The 27,585-nt window shown below is 35.5% G+C and overlaps 1 protein-coding gene across 2 annotated transcripts; it reads right to left on the bottom strand.

Moving 5' to 3' along the window:
• Window positions 1–168: 168 nt before the first annotated feature.
• LOC133850587 (lachesin) lies at window positions 169–26,253 on the bottom strand. Of its 2 annotated transcripts, none has more exons than XM_062286711.1 (11): window positions 25,709–26,253; window positions 17,019–17,446; window positions 16,328–16,446; window positions 14,547–14,732; window positions 13,847–13,961; window positions 13,155–13,235; window positions 12,857–12,988; window positions 6,700–6,819; window positions 5,827–6,000; window positions 2,632–2,958; window positions 169–844 (listed from the first exon to the last, which is right to left on the bottom strand). In XM_062286711.1, the coding sequence occupies exons 2-11, from the start codon at window positions 17,140–17,142 to the stop codon at window positions 654–656; spliced, it is 1,569 nt and encodes a 522-aa protein (XP_062142695.1). In that variant the 5' UTR covers window positions 17,143–17,446; window positions 25,709–26,253; the 3' UTR covers window positions 169–653. The 2 variants fall into 2 exon arrangements, with proteins under 2 accessions (XP_062142695.1, XP_062142694.1); XM_062286710.1 differs by having other exon boundaries at window positions 169–847; window positions 25,709–26,252.
• Between the last annotated feature and the right edge of the window lie 1,332 nt (window positions 26,254–27,585).

The raw sequence follows: 27,585 nt of genomic DNA, 5'->3' as shown, positions 1-27,585 counted from the left end.
AATAAAGCTTAAATAATCATTAAAGAGCAATTATTATAATTAAAAATAAATGAACATTTATTATTGCACAAACTTGACTAAAAATTGAGAGCAGTTGTTAATAAAGCTTAAATAATCATTAAAAAACAATTATTAAACATAAAAGTAAATAAACATTTATTATTGAACAAATTTGACTAAAAATTCAGAGGAGTTGCGAGTGCGGGATTCGAATTTTGAAACAGGCTGTTGTCTCGGCTGCACTCGTGTTTGTGTTTTGTGTTATGAATGCTTTGAATGCATGGGGAGCACTCACAGTATTCAAATAGATGCACAAATTCATGACTTGCTTAAGTAGTAACAAAAATAAAGCGTCGTCCACAAGTCGATGGATGAAAATGTGTGTTCAAAAATCGACTAACCAGAAGATTGCTGTTCCTTTTACTTTTTGTGCTCCGAAGCTTGTTGGGTGGGCAGTGGCCAGTAAGCAGGCTAATAATGAGAAGTAGAGCTAGGCACCTCTTGCTCTCCCCCTCTCTCTCTTTTTTTAATATCATTCTCTCTCTCTGGCTCGCTCGCTTTCGCTGTGTCACTCGCTGTAGAGAGATTCCTTCGTTGTCTCCGACCCGTTTGTTACGTTGTGTGGCGTGTGGATTTTGTTCGGAAGCATAATTTTAAATGAGCTTAACTGAATACATAGACAATATACAGAAAAAAGCCATCAGGGCATTTGTCGTTATCGTGGCTGTGGCCAGCAGCTGTGACCCCGCATTCGCATACGTCCACGGGGTGCGGGGAGTGGCAACCATACCGCTCCCCGACTTATATGTCTTTTCGAATCCGTTACGTGCCGGCAGCTGCGTATCTACTGAAATTATATGCAGTATATATTTAAGTTAAAGCAGACAAGTGCAAGTATTATAACATTTTATAGTATTCAAATAATTGCAAGTTGAAAGAATAATTATTAATAAAGGGATTTCAAAATTTAACGTGATAAAAACTTTCTTTTTTGTATATCTGAAGTAATAAACAGCATCTGTGCTTTATATGGTATATGGTATATTAAACACTTAATGATATTTTAAATACTCTATGGTATATTTTTCGTAGGTAAAGATATTTTTTAAATCAATTGCAGTATACTTATAACACTTTTACCTCAGTCTTATGGTATATTATATACATTATGGTATATTTTCTTTTTGGAAAACGTATATTTATATACCTATTTGCAATAAATATTAAAAATGAAAAGTCGATTTTTTAACCAATTGAAATACATATATTAATAATATATGTAGCATACTTTTTAATTCAATTCTTATGATGTATACATTATGGTATATTTTTCTCTTGACTTATATACCAAATTGTAATAAATGCCAAACATGGCAAGAACATTTTGTTAACTAATTGCAGTATATTTTTAATTCTAATGGTATTATATACACTATGGTATATTTTCCTTTTCCAAATTTTATATTTATATACCTATTTGTAATTAATACCAAAAATCATAGCTATTGCAATACCCATAACATACTTTTGTTTAAGTTCATTATGTATTGAGTTAGTCAACATTTGCTGTAATGATTAATAGGAAAGAGTGTATTTTTTTCTATATTTTACTGAAAGCCAATATGTATTTCGATCATTTAACAGACAGCTAAATAATCGGAAGCATTCACAAGCTTTCGTATCAGCTGCTAAGACGACAGAGAGCAAGTTTTGTGAAAAGGAATTGAAAATGCGTGTGCTTATGCATCGTTAGGACTTGAGTTGCTTGCAACTGACCTAATCAAACGAATATATTGTTATTCGAAATATATAGCGAGTAGCCATGGCTGCGCAATATATCTGCACAGGGAGGTTGGACTAGAAGTTGCAGCTGAAGTTGAGAAGGAGAAGGAAGGAGAAAGCAGAAAGGAGGAGGGCAGGCAGGAGAAAGTCGCACACTTAAAATTGAAACTGACTGCTGGAAAATTAACTTCAAAAGGGATTTGGAGAGCAGCGAGCAGCGAGCAGCGAGCAGCGAGTGTTACCAAAATACGGTTTCACTGATAAATCAGTGTGCTCGACAGCTGCACGAGTGCTAAGCTCAGAGACCAGACCAGTGAGAGCAGAGAAGAAGAAGAAGAAGAAGCAGCACTCGCTTCAGTTCGGTTCAGAACAACAGTTTAGGTTTTTGGGGGTGGTGGCAAGAAAAGGAGGAGGCGGGGCATGAGTGTGTTGCGGTTTTGCCGAGCATACTACTAGTAGTCTGCTCTGCTCTGCTCTGCACTGCTGCAGTCCGTGTTGCATGGCAGCATAGATCGAAGAAGCACAAGCAGAAGCAGTCGCTGGCATGCGAGCAGCTTGGGGTTTCCTTAAAAAGGCAGCGACATATTATATTTGCCCAAGTCATAGTCCCATGACATGGGAGGAGTGCTGCCCATGTGTAGAAGGTGTAGCTACTGCTCTCCTGGACAAGGGATGTGACTGGGTGACTGGGTCTGTGTGTGTGTGTGTGTGTGTGTATGTGTGTGAGTGTTTGTAACTGCCGCTTATGCCTGACTTCATTCAATGCTTGTGCTTGTGCTTGTGATTGTGCTGCAAGCCATGTACTCTCGTACCTCTCGTACTTGTGGAATTTTCTAAATCGTAACTTACCTTCCGCTCCGTTTATCATGCCGTTGACGTTTCCACTTGCCACAATGCCACCACCGGCAGCTCCAGTTCCACCAGCAGCTCCAAGTCCGCCGCCGCCGCTGTGTGGCACATTCCCAATGCCACCGCCTCCGCCACCGCCACCGTTGAACACATCGTTCTCTTGCTGCATTTGATTTGAGAAATGGGTTTCCTTGGTACGCACCACTTCGTTCGTTCCCTTGTTGTGGCTGCTGGTCTGCTGCTGCTGCTGCTTCCGACGCGGCTTGCTCGTGGTGTGCAGCACGTGAGGTGTTGCTGTCGTTGTTGACTTGGGCGGTAATCGTAATTCTGCAAGAAATTGCACCAATTATGAAATGCCGAATGCCAAATGCCGACTACGACTACGACTACGACTAGGACGGCGACCAAAGAACACCACAGAGCACAGAGCTCCCCGAAAAACAAAAGCAAATGGCCTGGCAGACATCATGTCCTCCTCCCCCCAAGTTCCGTCTCTTTATGCTCCTTAAACATAAACAGTAAAACAAGAGCCACAACAACAACAACAACAATGCCAAATACAAAATCTCTAGTGTCACGGGGTTGTACAGTTGGGAGCACGAGTTCGAGTTAGTCGTGTACTACTGTACTATATAGTACGGGTTGTACGAGTAATTTGCTCTGCCGCTTTTCCCCTCTTTTCTCCCCCCTCACACTCCTAAGTATGTCTGTTCCGCTTTCGCATGGCATGGAAATGATTTAACTACTCGCAGCAACAACATAACATTTGATTACAAAGTCTGCTGCAGTGGTTTGTTTGCACCAATTATAAGTATGTATCTAGTGGAAGACTCAACTACGCAAATAAGCACTACCTGATGCCCTTTTTATTGGCAGAAGTGGCCAAGTACATACTTAATATAAAATTCGAATAAAATTCTTCTTGAAAGAAGAAATAAAATGTAATTATTTTTCTACCTAAAATATAAATGATTTCTTGAAATTCTCAATCATATTTAATGAGTTTACAAATTTTAATGAAGTACTTGATATACTAAATGAGAAGCTTAAATGCTTTTGCAAGTTTTGTCTTCGAAGGAAATTCTTAATTTAAGATGGAATGAATTTACTGCTGTAGACACTGAAAATCTGGTATATTATGGTATATTAGCGAATTTAATGATAAGAGGTTATAGAAAATATACCTTTTCATGCATTTCAATATATTTCATCGAATATACCAAATATATATTCAATTTTAATATATTTCAATAATTTTGGTATATTCATGGAATGTTATATATTTACAATAATACCGCTTCCTCACTGTTATATTAATTATACGTTTTGATGTATCTCAGTATATTTTAACGAATATACCAAATACACCTTTTGATGTATTTCAATATATTTTAACCAATATACGAAATATGCCTTTTGATGTATTTCAATAGTTTTGGTATAACCATGAAATGTTAGTTCGGTATATTTGAACGTTTTGATGTATCTCAGTATATTTTATCGAATATACCAAATACACCTTTTGATGTATTTCAATATATTTTAACCAATATACCAATAGTTTTGGTATATTTGAACAATAATACCGCTTTCTCACTGTTTTGCTTTTATGTAGCGATTATATTCGCTTGTCAAAGTTAATTGTAAAAATACTTGGCACTCAAATACATTTCATAATTTCATTAAATGTGCTTTAGTTCAATGTCAACTAAAATCAATATTGCAAATTTGAAAAACTGTTGCGGCATTAAGATATTTACGATTGCAAGATAACTTGCACTCGAAAACTTTGCAGAAATCTCTCCTATTCATGCCAGACATTGCAGTTGAACTCTTTCACCCATCGCTCATAGTTGGCTCAACAATTTCTATGTTTATTATGGCAACCTTTTGCTATTTGAAGTGCATTTAAATAGCGCGCTAAACAATGTTCCTTAACAGTTTTGGATGCTTCATTTCGGTGCATGCAGCAAGTTGTTAATAACTGCCAAAGGCAGCACGAAAAGTTCAAAAGCCAGTTTATTGATATAAGAGATAAGAGATTCGCTTAGTTGCAAAACTTGTATCTTTCATCTGATTAAATGTGGAAACAATTAAGCATTTCTCTGCACCGTTTCCCATGTTTGAAACAGTTTCAATTTAACGCTAGTTTTGGGCAACAAAGCAGAGCAAATGCGGTTACCAAGCTACATTAATAGTTGATTAATAATGCATAAAGACAACAATACAGATGGTTGGCTGGCTGCTCGCTCGTATAGCTGCAATTAATTGGGGCAACAATCGGGGTCAATCTTCTCTATCTCTTGTCGTTCGTTTGCCGGTTTTTAAAGCCGAGAACGGAAACCGAAAAATAATTAAGTGAAACTATCTATTTAAGATGTAAGAAATGTGCATGTCCGACATTGAAATTGATTCAATAAAGCGAGTTTATGAGATAGAAATGAAAAGCTTAAAGCTTATTGCTTGATTTCATTTCAGCAAGCAGACGGACAGACAGACGGACGGAACGAAGGACGGAATGTCTGGCGGACTGTCGTGTAAGTGAAAATTGAAATGGCGTCCACGAACTTGATGCAACTCCATTGGCAATGTGTGTGCGAATGCGAATGCGAGTGGAGAAAGTTTTCCGCTGATTGTGCAATAATTCATGCTTAGTTTCTGCGCTCCAACTCTATTTTTTGGCTGCTGTGCGTTGCGGGAGGAGCATGGGGGGAGTAGAAAGGAATACGAAGGAAGGGGAATGGGGAATGGGGTGACTGGGGGATAAGGAGCCCACTGTGCCAGATGAAAGATAGAGAAAAGCTTCAGTCGTTTTTAAATGAGATCGATAAAAATAATAGACCGACGGAAATCCTAGGTGATTTATTGCAAGGAAACTGAACGAATTACACATGCGATGCAGACACATACATCGCATATATATATATATACGAGTATATACTCTGATTCCCCCTTCCGATTTCCCGCCAAATCCACTTCTCCTCACTTGGCTATTCTCAGCTGAATTGATGGTTTCGAATTTTTGAGAACTATTTGGCTTAGTCTGGGCCACAGTCACAGTCCTGAATGATGTCCCTTCATTCTACCCTTATATGTATTAGAATACTCTATATATGTGTGTGAGTGTGCTCAGCATTGAACTTGAAATAAGTTTGCTGTATCGCTTCGATTGTTTTGCCTGTCATTGTCATTCACCTTGCAATCGAATCCGCGTCTCACTCTTGCCAAGGGCATTCACACTCGAACAGCTGTAAGCACCGAAATCCGATTTGGTCAGGTGTCGTATCGTCAGATTGAGATGCCACGTGTATAGGTTAATCAGCGCCTCCGATATGTTGTACTTGTTGCCATTGTGCAACTTCACATTGCCTGGGCGGAATAGAAATGAAATGGTGATTAATTATGGTACAAGTTTGTAACTTATTTTATTTACACGTAGGTGCTAAAACTTATTTATTATAACAAATTATTGTAGCTCTGATTGGATTGGATTAGATTAGGTTAGAAATAAACTATTCTATTACATTTTTCTTTTAAATTAATCAAAATTTAAAAAAAATTTAAAATTTAAAAATTTTGTTAATTGAATCGCTTGGAGTAAATTTACCTAAAAAATACGTATACAAGATTTGTTCTTTGACCTTTTGTTATTTATTGAAATATATTTAAATAACGTGGTATGTATTTTTAAGACTATATTTGTATGAAATTATATGCCAAAAAGGATTTTCTTTTTGGATTCAATTTTTTTTTTAGATTCAAAGATTCATTTGATTTTCTTAGAATACTGTAGATTTTTCTACATTTCAGATTCATTTGATTTTCTTAGAATACAATAGATTTTACTGTATTTAATGATTATTAAAAATACCAAAAATACAAAAACTATTAGTATTTTTGTTTATAAATAAAAAGAGTTTTTTTTTTTTTTTTTGTCATTTCAGATATATTCTTTATACCGGTGAGTATTTAATCATATTGAATTATTACAGTACTAAAGACAGACATTGTACTTAATTAGGCAATTATTTTTGCTAGAATTTGAGCAAATATTATTTGGTAACTCACCTTCATTTCGGTACCAGCCGTTAAGTGGCTTTGGATACACTTCCACAATGCACTCCAATGTCACCTCTCGCTCCACAGGCGCACCAACTAACTGGTTAACTGCTTTGATTGTGGGTGGAACTGCAAAGAAGAAAGAAGAAAACCGAAATGTTAATATGTAGAACAAGACTATGATTATATAGTAATGCTGTTGGCAACTCCTTTACGTTATTCACGCCTTCCTATGAGCACTTCATTTAAGTTGTAAACTTGCCAGCATAAAGAAATATGCATAATAGTTTTCTCCAAAATAACTTGTGTGTTTTTTGACTATCTTGATTGTCAAAAATTTGCATTTTAGATAAGGAGTGTGGCAAAGAATTTTGAAAGTTTAAGAGGGCAATAAGTTGTCGTCAAAATCTGATTAAGATGGAAAGGGAAAAGAGGCAAAACTATGAAGAAATTGGAGTATAGAAATGAGCTATGTAATTGAATGTTTATAGTTGATCAATTCAAGTTTTGTTACGTTTATGAAATGTATGTGAATTATATTTACAGTTTATTTTTGCGCATATCAAGTGATAGTAATAGCTGCATAAATACTAGCGTCTTTAACTTTGGGATTTTTTTGCCAACATCTTTTTGAAGTTGCAACAATAATTTTTCACTTATTCCTCTCTTTTTATTAGTCACCACAATGATGACTGCACCAACTTCCAGCAAATGACTCTGCTGCATTCATTTCAAAGACAAACTTTTCGTATTTCGCCCAGATACACAGAAAGTGCAAGAGATGAGTGTGGAGAGTGGAGAGCTGAGAGTGAAGGGGAGACATTCGCTACTCCCTGTGCTCTCTGAGTACTTGCTGTGATAACTTGCGGGGGTGGTGGTGGGGGGGTAGCCCGCCATCTCTCGTGACACTTTGAAACTGGAACTGGCTACAGCGACTGTGGTATTCGCTTTACACTCGCTATGCTTTTGCATTCATATGCACTGGCATTAGTTCAGCGCTATAGCAATAGGTGGCGCTAGACGCTGTTTGTGGGTGCTATGTAAATAACAACAGACAAACGTGCGTTGCAAATGCTCTGCCAACAAAGCTAAGCTGAAGTGTATTGCATTTCGTGTGCAGCTTGTTTGCCTAACTATAATTGGTTTAACTATGTGTTTGAATATGTGCATATTTTGTAGAACTTGTTAGCTTTAATGTAGTTGATTAACTACAACATTATACAATTATAGATAATTAATAATAATTAATAATAATAAGTGAGAACTCATTCTAAGAATATACAAAAAATGGCCGCTTTAGTTGTAATAAATACGTTTTTGTTGCATACTTTAGGGTGACTTATTCTGCGTCAGCGTATGAAGAGCATATTTCAGATTCTACATAATATACAATTATACATAAAATTAATTAAATCTTAAGAGTACGTAGTTAAATGTGTTTATTTACTTTTACAGAGCATGTCTGGATTAATGTCAATTTCTATTAGACTTAATACTTATTGTGTAGTTTTATTATTAATTTTATTTTATTTTATTGTAATTAAGTTCTTTGTGCTAAATATCATTATTTCGTAAAAAATATTTAATATTGCTATTATAATCATACTCAGGCATTCATTTTCTTAAGCTTAATTAGAACAAAAGACATATAGTATATAGGGAGCTTTCTATATTTCGACTATTTAATTAACTATTTATTAGTAAATTGTAGTGTATTGAAATGTCGACTCGTTAGTGTATTGCAATGTGCGTTTCACAGAAGATGCCACTGCTCTGGGACTAAGGACTGGCGGGGGAGACTAAAGAAGCGCGGGTGCCAAGTGAGAAGTGAGCGGGTGCGTGAGTCACAGGCTAAGTTCGGTGGGGATGCGACTGTTTTGGGGCACGGAGAGCGGGGGTAGAGCTGTTTTCATAGGTTCATTTTATGCTAGTAGTGTGTGTGTGTGTGTGTTGCTGCTGCTGTGGTAGCTCTGTATGTGTGTGTGTGTGTGTGTGTAAATGACGACTGTAATACTCTGTTTCAATGCAGCAAAGGCTCATGCTCATGCTCATGCTATTTTTCCTGTCGTTGGCTGCTGTCTCGTTGTCGTTGTTGTTGTTGATGTTGTTGTTGTTTCTGTTCTTGTTGTTGCGGTTCTCGTTGTCGTTGTTGTTGGTGTTGTTGCCGTTGTTGCTAAAGGATAATTTTAAGCCATAAATAAAATGGATTAAAGCGCAATGATCCGCTCATCAAAATAGATTTCATCCTCTGTAATTTCTACGCTAGCAACATTATTAAAGCTTTTCTGCAAAATCAATGATAGTCCCAAAGTCCCCATAGTCTCTGTTTGCGGATTTATATGCCATTTTAGCTTTATTTCGTTGTTGTTGTTGTTGTTGTTGTCGTTGTTGTTGATATACTGAAGTTATTCACTCGTCGCGTCTTGCTTTAACTTTAAGTATGATATTACACAGTTCAAGTTTTGATGTGAAATTTTGCGGGAATAAATCGCATCTATTTGGCTTAATACTCGTACTGAAAAATAACTTTTGTTCTTTACCCTCCCTCCCCATGCTACCAGTCTAATCGGAGGAAAATGAAAATGGGAAAATGCATGATTAATTAACGTATATTCGTTTTATGCTGTCATATCCCTGTTTTGCTCGCAGTCTGTTTATTTTCGAGTCGGGCAGGCGAGAAGAATTATTTCTTGTTTTTCGCTTCAAAACAAATAAATTTGCTTAGTCAGGCATGCTCGACTGGTAAATACCTAACTACACAAAGCAATAGAGGTATTAGTTAGACTAATTAACAATTAATTAAACAACAAGCTTAGGCTCGAAAAAAGAAAAAAAATCTACTGTAACCTAAAATTTTACATTTTAAATATGATTTGTTAAAATTTATAAAATCCTAACAATTAAATTCTGAATGAGTATTTTCCTCTATTATTCTAATTTTAAAGAATTTGACAATAACTATAGTCAACTTCTTGACGAAGTCTTTAAAGTTGTTCTTTGTTCTTATTGCTGTTGTATTCTCTGAACTTGTGTTGATTGTTTTGCATTTTTGTTGAAGACAAATTGCTTTTTAATTTATTGTAAGCTTGGCTGTGACAAATCTACATTCACACATATTATTTTGAGGCATTTTAAAATTAACAATGAGAACAGTTTACATTTAATATTAAACACATTTTGAAAGACAGTTGATTCTCATTTGCGACTCTTATAACGAAAATGATATTGTTTGTTTCTTTATATCGAAATCCATAAATCTATCTTAAAAGAATCCTTCACTTTATTTAGCATATGCCTAAAATATCGACTATACTACAGAAATATCTCCATGCATCGCAATGAATGCATTTCAATTGTTGATTTTTCATTTTAAAGACTTCATTTCCTGTCGCATCACATTATCAAAGGGTATCACAACTAAACACAGACAGAGAGAGAGGAAAAGAGGGAGAAAGAGTTGGCTTTAAGCGAAACTTTTGGTCATGTTAGAAGCCATATGCAATAGATCAGAGCTGGCCAGTTTTGGCCAGTTTTGTCGGTTTTGCTGTTTTGTGCTTTTGCTTTCGGTGTTGTTGTTGTTGTTGTTGTTGTTGCTGCTGCTGCTGCTGTTGGGCAACTTGGACGTTTCGACAATTGCTAACTTTGAATTTGCATTTGCATTTAACTGATTTTGACGTGGACACATTGCCGAAATTTCAACAGTTGTATACGAGGCTCCTCATCTTGGATGACTTTCACTTACACTCGCACTCACACACACACACGCACACGCACACATTTACTGCGAGTCGAGGAGTCAGCTACGCATATACGCACACATGCATACATTTATATGTATATATATGTATATATGGGCGTGCTCTTCTACATAAGACAATGGCATGGCAACTGTTGGATGCGTTTGAGATCTGCCTGCTACAACCACATATGCATTTTAAATACATACATACGTGAGTGCATACTTACACGCTTACATACACAGAGAGAATCAAATAATTAATAATCAATATATAATCTTAAATCTAGACCAATTCTCTTCAAATGTTTGAAGATTAAATTCGGGTTTGGCTGCTCTTAAAACAAGTTGTTTAAAGGTAACAATTTCAAAATTAGCATATTCTGAATTCATAAATGCAAATGTTTTAAAAGTGAACGTTAAGCCTCACATTTCAAATGAAGATCAAACTTCTTGAACTTGACTTGCTTATAAGTAATCCAAAAAAATACTATCTTGCACTTTACTTTTTATGTTATATATGTGCTTTACTTTACCTTTTATATGTATAGTACACTTTACTATGATTATGAATAGACTCTTTTGCTTATAGTTTTTATTTTTAAATTGTTTTTACTTTGTGCTAAACGCAATAACTACATTAAGATCTTTGTTTTACGAATGTAGAGTATATATATAGAATATATGTATATATAATTTTAAAACGTATTTCAGAAATACTGTTGTATGCCAAAAAACGCCTACTGACAATCTGGTATATATGGTATATTTTGAATGTAGTATTATTATATATATCAATTACGACATTCGGTATGTAAATATATATTTTTTTTTGGCATTTTTCACTAAATCGAGTTGGCATATTTGTAGTATTCGGTATATTTTCTGTATTTTTAGAATTCAGTTTTATCGAAAATATTTAACGGGTTTCTCCCAGCCGAGTACACTCGATTGTATCTTTCTTACTTACTAATGCCGGGTTTCTCCGGTTTAATTAACATTATTTTACTTATATATATTTTTTTGAATAACGTAACAAATATTTACGTTTCTTCCTAATTTTGTTTTTGAAATAAAGTAATATGTTTACTTTTTCTTCTTCATTTTGAACGTAATTTTTCTCTCTGTGTACTTGCATAGATGCTGGCACACGCACACATACATACGCACATCTGCGCATATAGGAAGTAAACAGAATAATAGAGGCAACAGCTCATGACAATAGTTCAATGTGAGCTGCCAGCTTCACTGCTTCACTTCTCAGTTGCGCTCCTCATCATCTTCCCCCCTCCCATTCCCGCCAGCCCTTTTCTAGCCACTGTGATGGGTGCTTTGCTAGTTACGAGTTGTTATTACAATAGCACACACTATACTACAACTACAACTACAACTACCATCACACAACTACTACGACGACGACTGCTGAAGCATATTCGCCCATTTGATATGCTTTTGGGCTGGTTTGCCGAAGTGCGACTATCGCAACTTTTCACAACTGCTACTCTGAATTTGACTTGACAATCTCATGGTGTTGATTTGTGTCTTGTGTGCCACACCAACGCCATGTTCCATGTTCCTTCCTCCGAGCATCGCAAACAGAACCTTCACATACTTACTTACCATACAGTAAAGTAGAACTAGCATCTTTCAGCCAACATGCGAGTTGCACTCGAGTCGAGTACATGGCTGCAAGACACAATTTGATTGTTTCGCTCCGTCTGGAAACATGCAAAACCTCTGAATGACCATGGCGACCATTCAACATAAATTTAATTTTACATTTTACATTTTACATTTGCCAGTGTGTGCACTTTTCATACTGCATTGATAAATATAATATGTTATTATATACCATAAGCATCTTTTCTTAAATCTCAGCCATTTCTCAGATTGAAAGAATAACATATATTATATATTATTGAATTCTTAAATTCAGTGACAGACGGAAAATACATTTAGTTTTTAATTACATTCCAAATCGATCCCAACTGGCATAAAATACTTGAAATATGGTGGTTTATATATAGACAGCATTTTATCGATACTGAATTGAATATTAAACATGTCTAGCCGAAGACAAAATGATGAATGATGAATGAAAAGATGAACTTTTTGTACTTGAAATTTCTAATTCTTTAAGCAGTATTTATTTCAAATTCAGTTTAAAATCTTAACGGAATTGAAATAATACTAAATGTGCTTTATCTTGCAATCTTGAATTGGGAATACTGTCTCGATGACTTTGTTATTTAATAAAGATAATTACTATATGTGTAATTTCAATCAAAAATGAATCACAAAGTATCTCAAAAGATAGTCTTATAGAGCTGTGCTCTAGTTTAAAAGTTTCATTGAATCTCTTTCCGTGTGCTATCTTAAAGATTCCTTAAAAACTATAAAGCAAAAAAGATGTAGCAGAAAGCAACTTACAGTTGACGTGAATATCAAATCGCTTGCTCACTGAGGGAGGCACTCCATTCGATGCGATGCAAAGGTAACCTCCCATATCAGTTCGGTGGACATTCGTGAGTGTCAGACGCTCGCCCTCGACTGACTTCAGAGCTGCGCGATGACAAGAAAATTGTACAAATTGTTAGAGAATATCATTAACAGTTCAGTTCAGTCTGCCAGCAGATTCTTCAATAACCACATTATAAAACGTTTACAAATAGTGTGTATGTGAACGGTTTATTATAAGGAAATTCAATTATTTAGATATGTTATGCACCTTGTTTGTCTCTGCTCTCCGTTCTTAGCATAATATCTTTGCCTCCCTCACGTCGCCACTGCACCATGGGCTCGGGAACACCTGTTTGAATAGATATTTGTTTAAACTATTAGTTTCAAATCACATATGAAACATCATATAAATTTATGAACACCTGCGAACTTAAAAATAAGATAAATTTTTGTTTTACTTGTTTGTCATATAACTATTAATGGTTCTTGTAATAAGTATTCTATAAACTCATAAAAGAAATAACTATTGTTCTCAATGTAATACAAATTAAATTGGCATGTTATGTTAACATGTTGTTTTTTAGTACAATTTTGAAAGCGATTGAATTTTTAGAAGTTATGCTATTTTTAATTTCTTATCTGTATGTATCATAGTTTTATATTTTATATTTAAATTTTGTATATTTTTTTTTAGTTTTATTTCCTTTTTTAATACACGTTGTCTTATTTGTTTTTTTCCTTAACAAAATAGAATAATTCTATTGAAGCAATTATATTTTATTCTAATTCTATTTTAGAAATAAATTTCGGTAGATAATTTTTGGAGCTACGAAAGTTGTATTATTTGTATGTTTTACATTTATTTTTCGTCTCGCTATTATGATATTGTATTGATTTTCATTTTATTTTGTTAACATGATTTCTTTATTTATGTTTTAAAACAATCTCAATCGCACTCACCTGTGGCACTGCATTGTAGTGAGATGCTGCCTCCTTCAGTGCTGACGCCCTCGTCAATGTTTTGATCGGGATGGTTCAGAATATCCGGTGGGACCACAACATCCAAATAGCCAGACTGCGAAGAAACGAGGATATGATGAACTTCACAATGCACGATTGAATTAGAAAATGTTTTTTTGTGACCTTAAATGTTGACAATGTCTTGAATAGGGGAAAATGCATTAGAAATTAATTGAAGTGAAGAATTATTGAAGTGAACGCCTGTCAGTCTATATTTAATTTTCAAGGGTATTCCAATTTCATATTGCAAACAGTTGTTTAATATTGCTGATTGGAATTCTTATGCTTAGCTTAGCGTAGCTACAGCTACAGTACGTGCAAGCAGTCGACGTCCACGTCCACGTTCATGTTCACGTCCACGTCCTCATACGCGGACAAATGCTGCTGGTCACCTGGGCTAATCCATTCACACATATCTCAGAAGTAAGCCAGGACTCAGACGCATATGGCGTAAAGATTACTGTCTCAGCAGGACACCAAAGCAAAACCACGACAGTCATCTGGGAATGGGCTAGGGATGGAGATGCGGCAGGGAGTGATATGCGGCAGGGATGGAGGTGCAGATGGGTGGAGGCTGCAGTTCATGGTGAGGTGCGGTGTGGTCCGAAGCGGGGTGGTGTGAGTGACTTCTACTACTTACCAGACTCTTCATGGGATCCGTGTTCACCTGGCACATGTAGCTGCCAGAATCATTTAGCTGCACGTGCGATATGTGAAGTTTCCAGGTGTTGTGTCCATTGTGTGTCACTGATAATCTTGGATTTAGCGACACCATATGTGTGTGTATACCAAGTATTGCTTTTGAATCTGATTTAATCCATGCCACCTGAAATTGCACACCAAACACAAAGATAGTAATGTAGTACCGACAACTACAAGTATGAGACACTGAAAAAAACGATTGGATTATCTATGTAGAAGCTCAAAGCAGATTTCGATTAGAACTTGGGTTATTCATATTTATAAAAAAAAAATACTATGTCAGTTTAATTTGTATATTAGAGTTTAAGAAATGCAAATCAGATTTATAAATATGTTAAAGAAAACTTTGTAGATCTTTTTTTACTTTTTTAAAAATTAAGTGTTTACAAATGAACGGTTCATGTACAATAATCAAGCCAAAATTTGCAATTCTTAAATTTATTTTATAGTTTTTGGAATAGTACAATAATTTAGTTATAAATTGTTCTAAAATAATGATTTATATATTTTAGTATAAATTAAAATTTATAAATTTTGATTTATGATTTTATGTAAAATCCAGAAAAATTTGTAAAAATTTTGCAGTTTTCGATTTTGATTTTGATTCTAGAATTCTCGACTCTTTCTTCGACTCTACACGTATTTCTCTCGGTGCATAAGTTTGTTGCTTCTCGGAACTTCAGAAAACAACCATTACTTAGGCGCATGTAGGACATACATGCACACGAGTGGAAGATACTAGAGTACTCGGGTATAAACTCGCATGTACTTTGTACCTGAATCCCCGCTCCCCAAAGACGTCCTCACTGAGGCTCAAATACATACAAATAAGATTAGGACAAGGTTGTCTGGTTTGGTCAACGCAAATACGATTTTATGGCATATTAATGCACTCGCTTCGCAGTTGCCACCCAGCAAAGCTGCTGTCCATGCTGTGGGGTATATTGTATTAAAATCTTGAACTCTATGGGTGTAAATGTTTAGTGTACTTATATAGGTAGTTATGCTCGTATGCATGTCTGAGCGAGGGTGTTCATTAATTCATAAGGCAAACCAAGTTCTGGCCACAACTTTAGCTGAATTGTGTCACATTTTCAGCTTACGAAAGCAGCTTAAATACTCCGCATGTGTAAATCATCTGTTCGTCCTATGATCTATTCTGCGCACAGTTAAGCAGACAGGCGCTAGGTGGCGCCAGCTGCCACAATTGTTTCTCTAATAACTTCCCACCTATTGTTTAATAATACTATCTGAATAGAAGAACACCTGGTTTTATGCATGAATAAAGACAATTTAATTTAATGAATACGTCTTTAAAATGTATACTTCAATTTAATGTACTAAATGCCAAAAATTTGCAAATATGAAGCTTAGCTTTTCAGTATTTGTACATATGATAAGAAAAGAAATTTATAGTGCATATAAAATTTCAATATTTTTATTAAATTTGTGAATTTTATTTATTTTTTTTATGTTACAATCATAAATCAAGTCCTAGCTATGAAATAATATTGTTTGTAGTATATTTAAAGAAACAAAAAAATAACTAAAAGTTAAGGGGATTAATCTAAGCATTTTAAAAATAAGTATTTATATATGATGGATATGATTAGATAGGAATGCTTTTGAATACATATGCCTTCTTATTGTAAATTTATGTTATACATATTTTGTATATTATAAGTAAACAACTAAATATTACATATAGATAATACATACCCGATATTGTCCCAGGTTGTCCACGACACAGGTGAATGATATGTCGCGTCCTTGGGGAACTGTGATATTCGTGAGTTGGGCCAAAAACTGCGGTCCCTGCTCATCGGGATCACTGTGAACTGTGAAAGGTTCGAAATGTCATCATAAAATAATGTGTGCGGAATGTACAAAAAATAATTGCAAAAAATAATGTAAACACAGGTGTGTGGACACAACTATAGTTACTGTATGCTATATATAATATAACTGTAGCAGGTGTATCGTGCATGCAAATAACTCAAGTTGAGGAACAAAGCGAATAAAACAAACGGAAAATGTAATACGAAAAGTGCATTACGCAATTGTAAAACTTCCCACCCAAAAATGGTGGAAGCTGTGGTAGGAGGAGGAAGAGGAGGAAACCATTATCCAAGTTGCGCAGTCTGTTTATACAGTGCATTAAAAAAGTAATGGTGCGCTTAGAATATTATTTGCACATAAGCAATAACTGGGGATAATGCAAAATTAGTTTGCTACTTAAATTAATTACATTTAATACGCTCGCACAATGCGGCAAATTAAGCTGTTGTTCGAGTTCCGGCAAAAAACTTTTATTGCCCGGAGAAGAACATTTAATCCCCGGGCGTTGTCCCGACGACAGTTGAATACTCTTACCCAGATTACTAACGTATTTATATGTCTAAGTACTTACTTTGTGTGTTGGTAAGCGAGTGGCTTGCATTTGTGTTCAACACGCCGGAGAGTAGCAAAATCATCACGGACACTATTGTCCTGACCCGTCGTATGTTTATCAGAGTCATGAGGGCAGTCTTCATTTTGTTTTTTGGTTGGTTTGTTGGGGTTTTTAATCTATTATATGTAGGCTTCTGATCGTCGTCGGATCTTCAGGTACTTTCCAAATAACTTACTATCTTAGATGTGTATAGTTATAATATGCATAAAAATCTCGCTATTCGAGCTGATCCCTTTTGATGGCGATTTATATATATGTATGTTGGTATGTGTGTTGTTATTGTCGCCGATTATTTGTGCGATCGAAGCATTTCCGTTCTCTATTAGTTGTCTAGGTATTGTCATTTGTTAACAGATCATCACGAATAGATTTGCGCCAAGTTGATTCTGCGAAAAGAGGAAGAGTTGAAGAACATGTAGAGTATATTGTAAAAACTTGAAGGTTTTTCTACCAAAATTCATGTTACGTGTTGTTAATGCAATAATTATCTTTATTTGTAAAGCTATTTCGCTTTCAACGTTGTAAGGAAAGGAAAACGAAAAAGGTCTGGTGAAGGCAAGTGAAGTCAGGCAGGACTTTCAGTCCAAGGCAAAAAAGGGAAACAAAGTTAAAACCAAATTCCAAGCTCTGGAATGCGTCGCGCAATTCACTTTGCCGACTGGAATTTCTTTACCAAATTTTAAGTTGTATACAAAAATGTACAAGTGGTGAAATAATACATCTAATTTAAGGGAGGTGAGCTGATGCTGCTGTTGTTACTGATGCTGCTGCTCTGTGGTAACAATTAAACAAACAGACAAACATATTATGCCAACAAAAAATTAAGAAACAGGCATTTCAATGCCTCAGTTCTACACAAAAAGGCCAACGAAAGGGCTAAACGAATGTGAAAGGCATAAAAAGGAACTTAAAGATTCACATGTTTTTCGTAGTCTATTCTCGATTAAATAGCAAATATGTTTCATTACTCAGAGCTTAAAATCTGGTTTCATTGATTCTTTAACAGTTTTTCAAGACTTTGATTTAAACAGAACTGATCATCGCAGAAATCGGGATTTAATTGCGGGGGAAACTTTCCTGGCCGGACACAAAACATTCAGCCGGTCACAGTATAATTTTTTAGCTGAGTTTAAGCTTTTTTTTTATAAAGCATTAGATAAGTTAATAAGTTTCTTTTATAAAGCTTCAGATGTTAATAACCATATCATAACATTTATAATTTAAATATAATAATTTATATGTGTATATTTATATATACTTAATGGTACAATAATATCAAATTAATTTTATCAACATTTTTAAAAATTTGATTTCCTATGTTTACATATTGGGTTGGGTTAATAGAAACATCGACTAAAGGGAGCTTTTAGAGAGTGGAACTTTAACAGAAAAAGCAACAAAGAGAAAATGAAACTAGATAAACGAACTTCAAGAGCGATATGCATAAAGAATCGAACTAGATTAATGATAGGCTGCAATAATCGAACTAAATTCATGAACTAGATGAACGGCTTGCATTAAGGGACAAAAGAACGAACGAAAAGAACGATGAGCAGTAATTGAAAGCGTTTAGTGCAAGTTAAATGGCGGCTTCATTTAGCTAGATCGACTTAACAACAACAAAGTGAACGAATAGAGGAAAAAACTGTAGCAAGTGAGTTGTGACGCTTCTGAAAACATTAAAACATTAAACGGCGCGTTTAACTTTAATCAAAATAGTTAATAACATTCTGCAGTCTATCTTATTGCGCTTTTAAACAATTACGCAATTGCACAATATTTCAGTACAGTGTTGAAGTGCTAACCAATAATGTAAGTGCGCGAATAAGCAAACACAAATACACACACACATATAAATATAAGTATGTAGTAATTCTGCATGCAGAAATCAGAGCCATCAATTTTGGTGCGAATTCGTTTCGTTCGTTTCGTTTTTGTGTGCGTAAATGGTCATCCATCAACAATTAATCGCCCGCTGGCAGCGAGAAAGAGAGCAATGGTAGAGAGTGAGCGAGGGAAGGAGTAGAGTGTGGGGTAGTGGGGGCCTGTGCTGCTGCTGTTGCTGCTGCGAGAGTGTTAAAATAAAGAAAATATTCAGCCGGAATTTTTAATTCTCAACGACTGCAATCAAAGGATTTTACAAATGACCAACCCATCTGCTTGTCGGTTGCTTGTTGGATGTTGGATATGTTGAATGTTGGATTGTTGGATTGTGTTGGATGTTGGATGTGAAGCAATGCGATTGCATAAAATGCTTTAACCACATTTCATGTTTGCTCTTGCACGCCTCTGCTCTCTGCTCGGCCTCTGCTACTGCCTCTGTTGACCACAACAAACCCAACTCTGTTACTTTTGTGACATCATTGCCCTCAGCCCTCGGTAAAGAATGAATGCAGGAGAGTGGAGAGCGAAGAGCGGAGAGTTGGCCATTTTGGAGAGCGAGCGCATCAGCATAAAGTGCCTGCTGATCCATTTATTCATATTCAGTTTCGCCTAAAATCACATAGAACTGTTGCTGTTGCCGTTGCTGCTACTGCTGTGTGATGTGGAATTTAAACGGGAGCTGCTCTCCCGCTCTCTTCTCTCTATCCCCATTTTACAATGCTGAGTTTGTGCTTGCACTTATGCATGCACACAAACACACATTCGGACATTACGCATGTAGATTTGCATGACCAGATTGCTGGTTTGCCTAGTAAGAGATATACACATATACAAATGCAATTGTGTGTGTGTGTGCGTGTGCGTGTGCAAGCGTTGCCGGATCCGGATACGGAATTTCGAAATTGTGCGCACTGTCGGGTAATACGAAATTCCATTCGCCACAATTTTTAATCAGAAGTAACTGGTGTGGTCGAGAGCATTTCCGACGTCGACCGGACCGGGTCGGGCCGGGCCTAAAATAAAAATGCCAAAATAAAAAGATTTGCGTCTGAAATCTCATTAAAAACAATTCCGTTTGTGTGCAAAACAAACGCAAACAAAAAACCGAGGCGAGAGCTGGGAACTGAGGCACGTTGGCCGAGGAAACATTGGACATATCCATCCACACCACATGCATGAGCAGCATGGAGAGCTTGTGATTGTGATTGTGCTTCTGCTTGTGCTTGTGTTGGAAGGGTAATCCCTACAGCTGTAGCAATGCCACTGCCAATACCAGCAACAGCTCCAACAGCAATAGCAACAGCAACGGCCCAGATCTCAGCTGCTCTTCCACCGCAGCAGTGCAGCCAACAACTGCCTTGAACTTGTCAGTTCGTCGTTCGTTGTTCATCGCCGCCGTCGCCGTCGCAACTCGCGCCCTGTTTGTCCATTTGATGACGAAGAGCTACCATCAATTTGCAACACTCCCACAGCCAGAGAAGCTGTAAGAGGAGGCAGGAGGAGGAGCACGGCATCAGTCGTGGTCCGTTGCCCATCGCCTGCCCACTTTGAGTGTAAACACATAATCCATTTAAATTGTTTGTGGTTTTTCTTATTGTTTGTTTCCCTTCTTGTTTTCATTGTAGCTGCCATTTTCGCTGCCGTCGCTTCTGCTTCTGCTGCCGCTGCTGTCGCTGTCATTTCTCTCTCTCGTTTTCGAAGGCAAATCGGGCTCATGTTAGAGGCCTACACGCTGCTCCCCTTCCCCTCAGTTTTCCCCCAGCAGCCGCAGTAGTCGCTTCTAGTTACTTTAAACACTGGCATATTACGCTGCAAGCCCTCACAATTGTATCTGCTTGTAGCTTATCTGTTATTTTTTTGTTGGTCTTTGTGTCTTTGACATTTGATGGCCGCTGAATGATGTGCATTATTGCTACATTTATGCATTTTCACTTTACTTAAATCGCACTCGATTAATGATTTATCGTTATACGCTTTCCCAGTGTAGTTCATCGATCTGGCAACGTGGCATGGCCAATGATCAGCACAAAGAGTTGGCAGCGCGGTCATAAGATTTGGAGACTTTTTTAAAGCTTTTGCTTTTCTCAACAAATGTTATTTATAATGGCGAACAAATATGGCATTTTTTTTATTAATCTCTTTAACAATGTCGTAGCAAAAAAATTATTTTTTCTTGCAGCAAAGACTGTTTATTTTTTACATTACTGCAACATTTTTTCCAGCATTAGTTTTTCAATTTATTTATTTATTTTTTTTTTTATTAATTTTGGTTTCTTTTATAAAGGGGATTCGTTATTAATTTCATTAATATAAAAAAAATAAACAAATTTTGCGAATTAGCTAAGATGTAATTATCTTTTCAGTGCTAAAATTCGATTAAAATGAAAATTAATGCAACTTTGAGAAATACAAATGAAATTTTCAATTATTTCGCAATTCAAAAGATAAAATTGTTTTTTACAGCAATGATTTATTGGTCATTAATTACCAAATTTGTTATTTGAAATTTCGAATAAATTTTGCATTTACGCCAAATCTAAATTCCTAACTTCTGTTAGCTAATATATTAATTTTATTTCGTATCAAATATAATATTGAATTTTAAATTCACACTACCCATTTTTGCCAACATTTGGTTGCAAATTTCGTATTGATTTGATTGCTCTTAAGATCTTACCACAACTTCTTTTGGCAGCCAGCACTTTCGATTAAAGTACTTTTATTTGTTTTTTGCCTTGAACAACGTAACAAATGAGGAAAAAAAAACAAAGTTTTTTTCGTTTTTATATTTTTTCAAGCATGAGCTTGCTTTTTTGGGGGGAGGCGATTGGCATTTGCTTTTGCCTTCCATGTCGATGCGTCTTGTGATTCACTCCCAAAAACACTCAAGGATGCATTAAGTTCCATTTTGTGACACGGCGAGTACTCGTTCTCTTACTCCTATGAGTGCTCTGCATAAATAGCTGTGTCGTGTGTAGCGTTGAGATGTCTGTGCAGAAGTCAAAGTTCTTCAAATTTGCATAGAATCAAAATGACATGTTACTGTGCTTTTTCTCTTTGCTTTCTCCCAATTCAATAGAAAATGTAAAAAGATTATATTGAATTTTCTCGTTGTCTCTAGCCACACCTACATATTAAATTGAAGTAGTTGCATTTAAAGCACAAACTGATTAGCTTATTGGACAAATGTAACATTGACAAATGAAAAAATGGCATCAGAAATAAATCCTACATTAATCCTTTTGGTTAACTGCCCTTTTTGTAGGTTAATTACCTTAATAGCATTTATATTGTAATGTAAACATAATTAGCTAAAAGTATATTGAATTATTGGCAGCAATTACAAACATTTATGAAACTAATTAAGAACTTTTAATCGCATTCTGAATCAATAGAAGTTTCCATTATTTGTCACCACACGTAAGCTCGCCGTTACGTTGTTTGTCTTACGTTTAACGTAATGATCGGGGTGAGTGTCAAAGCAATGACTTTTTGTCCATCACCTGGTGCCCAGCCAAGCGACTTGTGTCTGCAGTTAAAGTAAAACACAACATACACAAACTCCCGCCTACTCCTTCCAACTCACACATGACATATGATTGCGTGTGTGTGTGTGGGTGTGGGTGTGGGTGTATGTAAACTATGCAGTGTAAAGGAATTGGAGAGTGCGGGGAGTGGGAGTGAAATAGACAGACAGGCAGTACTTACACATGGAACAGAACACGACAATGTGCAACTGTGCAAAAGTGGCAAACTGAAATAGTTTTTAGCTAAAAGTTGCCACACACAACACACATACACAATATGCAATAGACAATACCCAATGCACACACCCACACGCACACACATAGATAAGGCGATTGTGTGAATGTGTGTGTGTGTGTGTTGTTGAGTCAAACATTTTGTAGCACTGATTTGGGGGTTGCTACGCAATTGTTGTTATCACTTTGTAATAATAATGCACGACATTTACACTGACTGCTGAAAGTATGCACAAACACACACTGTGAAGATCGTGCATACACACACAAAATGTGAATATTCCGACGCACTTTTGCCTAGTTTATAATCCAACTTTGATAACTGGCTCTAATTATTGCAAACTATTTAATTATTTGATTATTTTTAGATAATTTAATGATTACTGGTGATTAATTAATCGTATGATCTGATTTGGTTTCTTTTTTGGTTTTTCTCAATATTCTCAGAATTTAATTTATATCTTTTATTTCTAATTATAATTGATATCCCAAAATAAGTAATTCCAAATTATCATCCAAATCTCTTCAATATATATAAATATAGAAAACAACACATATTTTATGATTTTAATATGATTATAATAATGCTAGACTAATACAGTGGCTGCTGTAGGTTTTACGTCCACGTTTGATTATTAATTCCCTATAACCTATCAACTGTTATACTCAACAGTTATACATGCTATTGCACTGACAGATCATTGAAAGCTCATTTGCCTGCGTTCATTCACTCAGAATGTGATACTACTTTTCATAAACTAATTTCGCACGCTGTCTCGCTGTCTCCCATTTCTCGACCCTTGACGCCAGCCCTGACTTCAACCCCTCCCTGGGTCGCTTTGGCTGCTACCCAATTGAGTTGTGGAGCGTGCCGTGTCTGTTGACTTTGCTCCTTATCAACAAGTCGCCACTTAATTCAATTACATTAGATACGACGAGAATATACTATGTATACGAGTGGAATGAGAGTTCGAGCTTCCACTCTTCTCTTCTCTCCTCTCCCTTCTCTTCGCGTACTCCAATCGTGTATCCTAAAGGAGGCCCAGTCCTAGTCCTATTGTAACTGCGGTTGGATGACAGCTGAGCGCACTACTGTGGCATCCGCATACTTCTCAAAAGAAGAAAGGAAGGAAATAAAGCATTTAATAGCCGCCGGCATTTCCATTTACATATTCTTCGATTTAAATGTTATCGCGCGTTGTGCTTGTGCTTTTGCTTTTACTTTGGCCAAACGCACAATTTAATATAATTTTCTTTTTTTTTTTTTTTGATTTTTATGTCAGAACAAAAACCCAAACAAATTAAAAGCCTTGCTCAAGGTCAATTGTGAAATGTCTTTGCTAAATGCTCTCAATTGCCCAAAAGGCCCAAAGGCATTCATTCCCATTTCAATTTCAATTTCATAGCCAACTTTGTACCTTGTTTATTCAGCTGACCAATCTCAGAGTTGGCAAATCAATGAGACTAACATTCGAGTGGCTGTCTAAACCCGTCTACTATTCATACTCACACTCATATGCATTGTCATTTGATTACTACTTGTGTGTGCTCAAATGTTGGTTCATTTGTCTGCTTTTAATTCCATCTCAATATGCTTTTAATACATCAATTTAATTGTCGAACAAACTGAAGGGCTTGATGGTAGGACATGGTGTTGAGGCATAAAACAAAGGCAAAGACAAACCTCAATTCAATTATAATTAGTCATAATTATTTATACTACTGACGCTCGATAGTTGGCAAATGTTATTGAGGTGAAAAAGGCAATTGGCCATAGCCCAATAAACCATAGAAATATTGTATGCAAAGTAGGAACAGGAAATTCATCAATGAAAATCACCAAAGATTTCTTCTCGAACTTCTCTCAGAGTATTGTGCATTTGTAACATATGAAATGAATACTATTAATATTATTGAATGAATTAATTCAATTATCAATATCATAAATCTGCTAAGAGAAGAGGTGAGATTTAATAGTGTTTAATTAAACAAGTTGCTTGTTTGATTCTAGTTAAACTTATTGTTTCAGAATTTTCATTGTCTTTTATTCATACTGAATTCAGAATTACTAAAAATAATGATTTTAAGAAGGAAGAAAAATATTTTCAATCTTAGAATCTTCTTCCTTGTCGTTGCAATTTATGATTAGGTTATTCTTTAACAATTATATGATTTCCCTAATAATCTTCTTATTTTAAGTTCTTATAGCATTTCGATATTGCTATATTATACAAAATTAACATAATAAATTTGTAATTAGTTGATTATAAAAATTGCAAAAATATTTGCCAAAGCTCGGCTAAAAAGAGATTTGAAATTCAAATTCGATTAATACTTCTACAATGATAATATTGAAAAGATAATATATCGTGAATTTTTTTGTGAAATTGCAGATCTAGTAATCCAATGTGAGATAAAGATTACTCTGAAGAAATGTGTTTAGGATAGTAAACTTTCCAAAGTCTTAAACATTTTTGTATAATTGAGAATTTTTTCTTACTTTTCTTTTCCAATATTTCAGGAAATATTTTATTGTACGCTATAATATTATTTTTCTGCTGGATTGTTCAGATAATGTTGAAAAAGCATAATGGTAAGTCCAATCTCTATTAACTTCTTTTATGAAGATTTTTCTAAAATGTATAATTTCATTTCATTTTATAATACACATAGATATAAAATTGTTACCAAAGCTATGTTAATATTTCAGTTCAAAAACCATATAAACAGCAAATTTAACTTCCGTCTAAATAATTAGCGATCAGCTATTGATAATCGTGGAGAAATTAAATAGTTTATAGCTTGTAGATAGTCGCAAGCCAATTGCTGCTGCAGGATTTCCCAATTCCTTATTTGAAGTGGTATAATTTGTTTGCCCAAAATTAAATGCTGCATTCAGTTGCAGTATTTACATTTTTCTCATTTGAGGAAAATAAATGAAGTGCATAATTAAACTAGAGTTTTAAAGAAAATAGAGAATAGAAAACACATTTTCATGCTTACATTTTGGACACGAGTACGAGCAGAGGATGAAGTGGAAGTGAAAGAAAATGAAGTGAAAAGAGACCAGTTTCATTCAGAGCTTGTTTAGTTGTTGTTTTTTTTTGTTTTGTTTTGTTTTTGCCGTTTCGTGGCTGCAGTTGTTGTTGTTGTTTTTGTTGCTGTTGCTTATTTGGTTGGCATTTAATGCGTTGGCTGCTTGAACGTTGCAGCACTTGAAACGCTTAGCAAAATTAATTGTTGAGCACAATTGATCGTTATCATTGCAAATATTCGCAGTTATCGATACGCAATAGAAACTTAATTACACATTTTGGAATTGAGTTGTGAAACAATTGATAGAGTATTAGCGATAGTTAATGTGTAGAATAGTGCACCAAGTCGAAGCTAATTAACGTTAACCATAACGTAACGTAACGACGGCAATGCGTTAATCGCGTTCTCCGCACACACAACACGAGCTTCTTCGTTTCGATAACAAAAACTATGCAACTCGACCATGAACCGTCGACCGTCGCGCGTCAAGCTCTGATTGGGACTGAAGCCAGGACTCTGCCTGATAACTTGTCTTGGCCGCGAGGCGCCCGATGGCAGCATCGTCGTGCAGCTTCGTGATTGCTCGTGCCAGCCGAAGTCTTTCACTTGCCCCTTCACTGGGCGGAGAGTGTGCTGGCGACGCTCTCATTGGTCACGCTGCGCCGGCGGTGGGAGAGTTTGTACCGTGAACTGGCCAACAGATGGTTAAACGTGAGAGCGCATGTAAAACACTGTGTATAGCATCCACCACGTGTCGTTGTGGAACGCGTTTGCTCCTCTACCGGCGTGTGAACAATAAATGAACATCAAATTAAGTGGAGGGTGTTTGAAGTGCAGGTGTTTGTGGATACTCTATAAGTTAGTCCACATGTTACTACATACAATTTTTTGATTAGAATCGCTAATTGCTCAAACGAAATGCGCAATTTATTTCAATCAGACTCTATTAGCTTATGACAAATACTCTGAACAACTTTTATATACCCTATAAATACAATATTTTTAAGCAAATCCACAATGCATGCACAGTAGATATTCATTAAAATACGCACAATTGAGCATATTTATAGCGCTATATGCAAGTTACCAACGCTAGATGGCGCCACCACAACTTCCGTTATATGTAGCTGACAATAGTGTTATTAGGTTAATCTCGCTGTTTATTATGTGATTCTAATGCAAAGATAATTAGACAACGCAGGTTGTGGTTTGCTTAACAGATTAGGTGAAGTCATGGCAATTTATCGGATAAAATTTAAGCTTTATGTATACCAAGAAAATATACTATATTCTTGTTTTTTTTGTAGCTTTTATTGCATTTTGAGTAAAGAGAATAACAAATTTGTTTTCCTTAAAAACTGTTTACTTAACATTAATATATAATACATGTATAGAGGACTAGTGAAAAAAGAGTAAATAATAATAAACTTTCCAAAAATATTATATATGAAGGTCATTAACAAAACAGAGCTTTGATAATTTTAGACTGAAAATAAGTAATAATTTTATTCGTAGTCAACCTTTGTAGTCGGCGCTACTCTACCCAGTATTTTTATATTATTACTTAGCTAAAGTTAAATAAATAAAATAAAATAAAATAAAATATTATATATGAAGGTCATTAACAAAACAGAGCTTTGATAATTTTAGACTGAAAATAAGTAATAATTTTATTCGTAGTCAACCTTTGTAGTCGGCGCTACTCTACCCAGTATTTTTATATTATTACTTAGCTAAAGTTAAATAAATAATATAAATAATAATAATATATTATGTTATTATGAACTTGTATGCAGTGTTTCAAAAACAGAAGTTATTTATTCGAGTAACTTGCTCTGCTTTTG

This window comes from Drosophila sulfurigaster, chromosome 2L, assembly GCF_023558435.1.
Source record: "Drosophila sulfurigaster albostrigata strain 15112-1811.04 chromosome 2L, ASM2355843v2, whole genome shotgun sequence".
Classification (NCBI taxonomy): Eukaryota; Metazoa; Arthropoda; class Insecta; order Diptera; family Drosophilidae; genus Drosophila; species Drosophila sulfurigaster.
Note: the sequence above shows the minus strand (reverse complement) of the source record. Positions and strands in the feature narration are given on the sequence as shown.

Bases quoted from the DNA above. Each gene is read 5' to 3' on its own strand.
- LOC133850587 (XM_062286710.1), bottom strand. From the start codon at position 17,142: ATGAAGACTGCCCTCATGACTCTGATAAACATACGACGGGTCAGGACA. The intron at 13,962-14,546 runs GTAAGTAGTAGA...GTTTCTTCGCAG, and splicing joins CGGATCCCATGAAGAGTCTG to TCTGGCTATTTGGATGTTGT. The intron at 6,820-12,856 runs GTAAGTTGCTTT...TCTTCTTTGCAG, and splicing joins ATTTGATATTCACGTCAACT to TTCCACCCACAATCAAAGCA.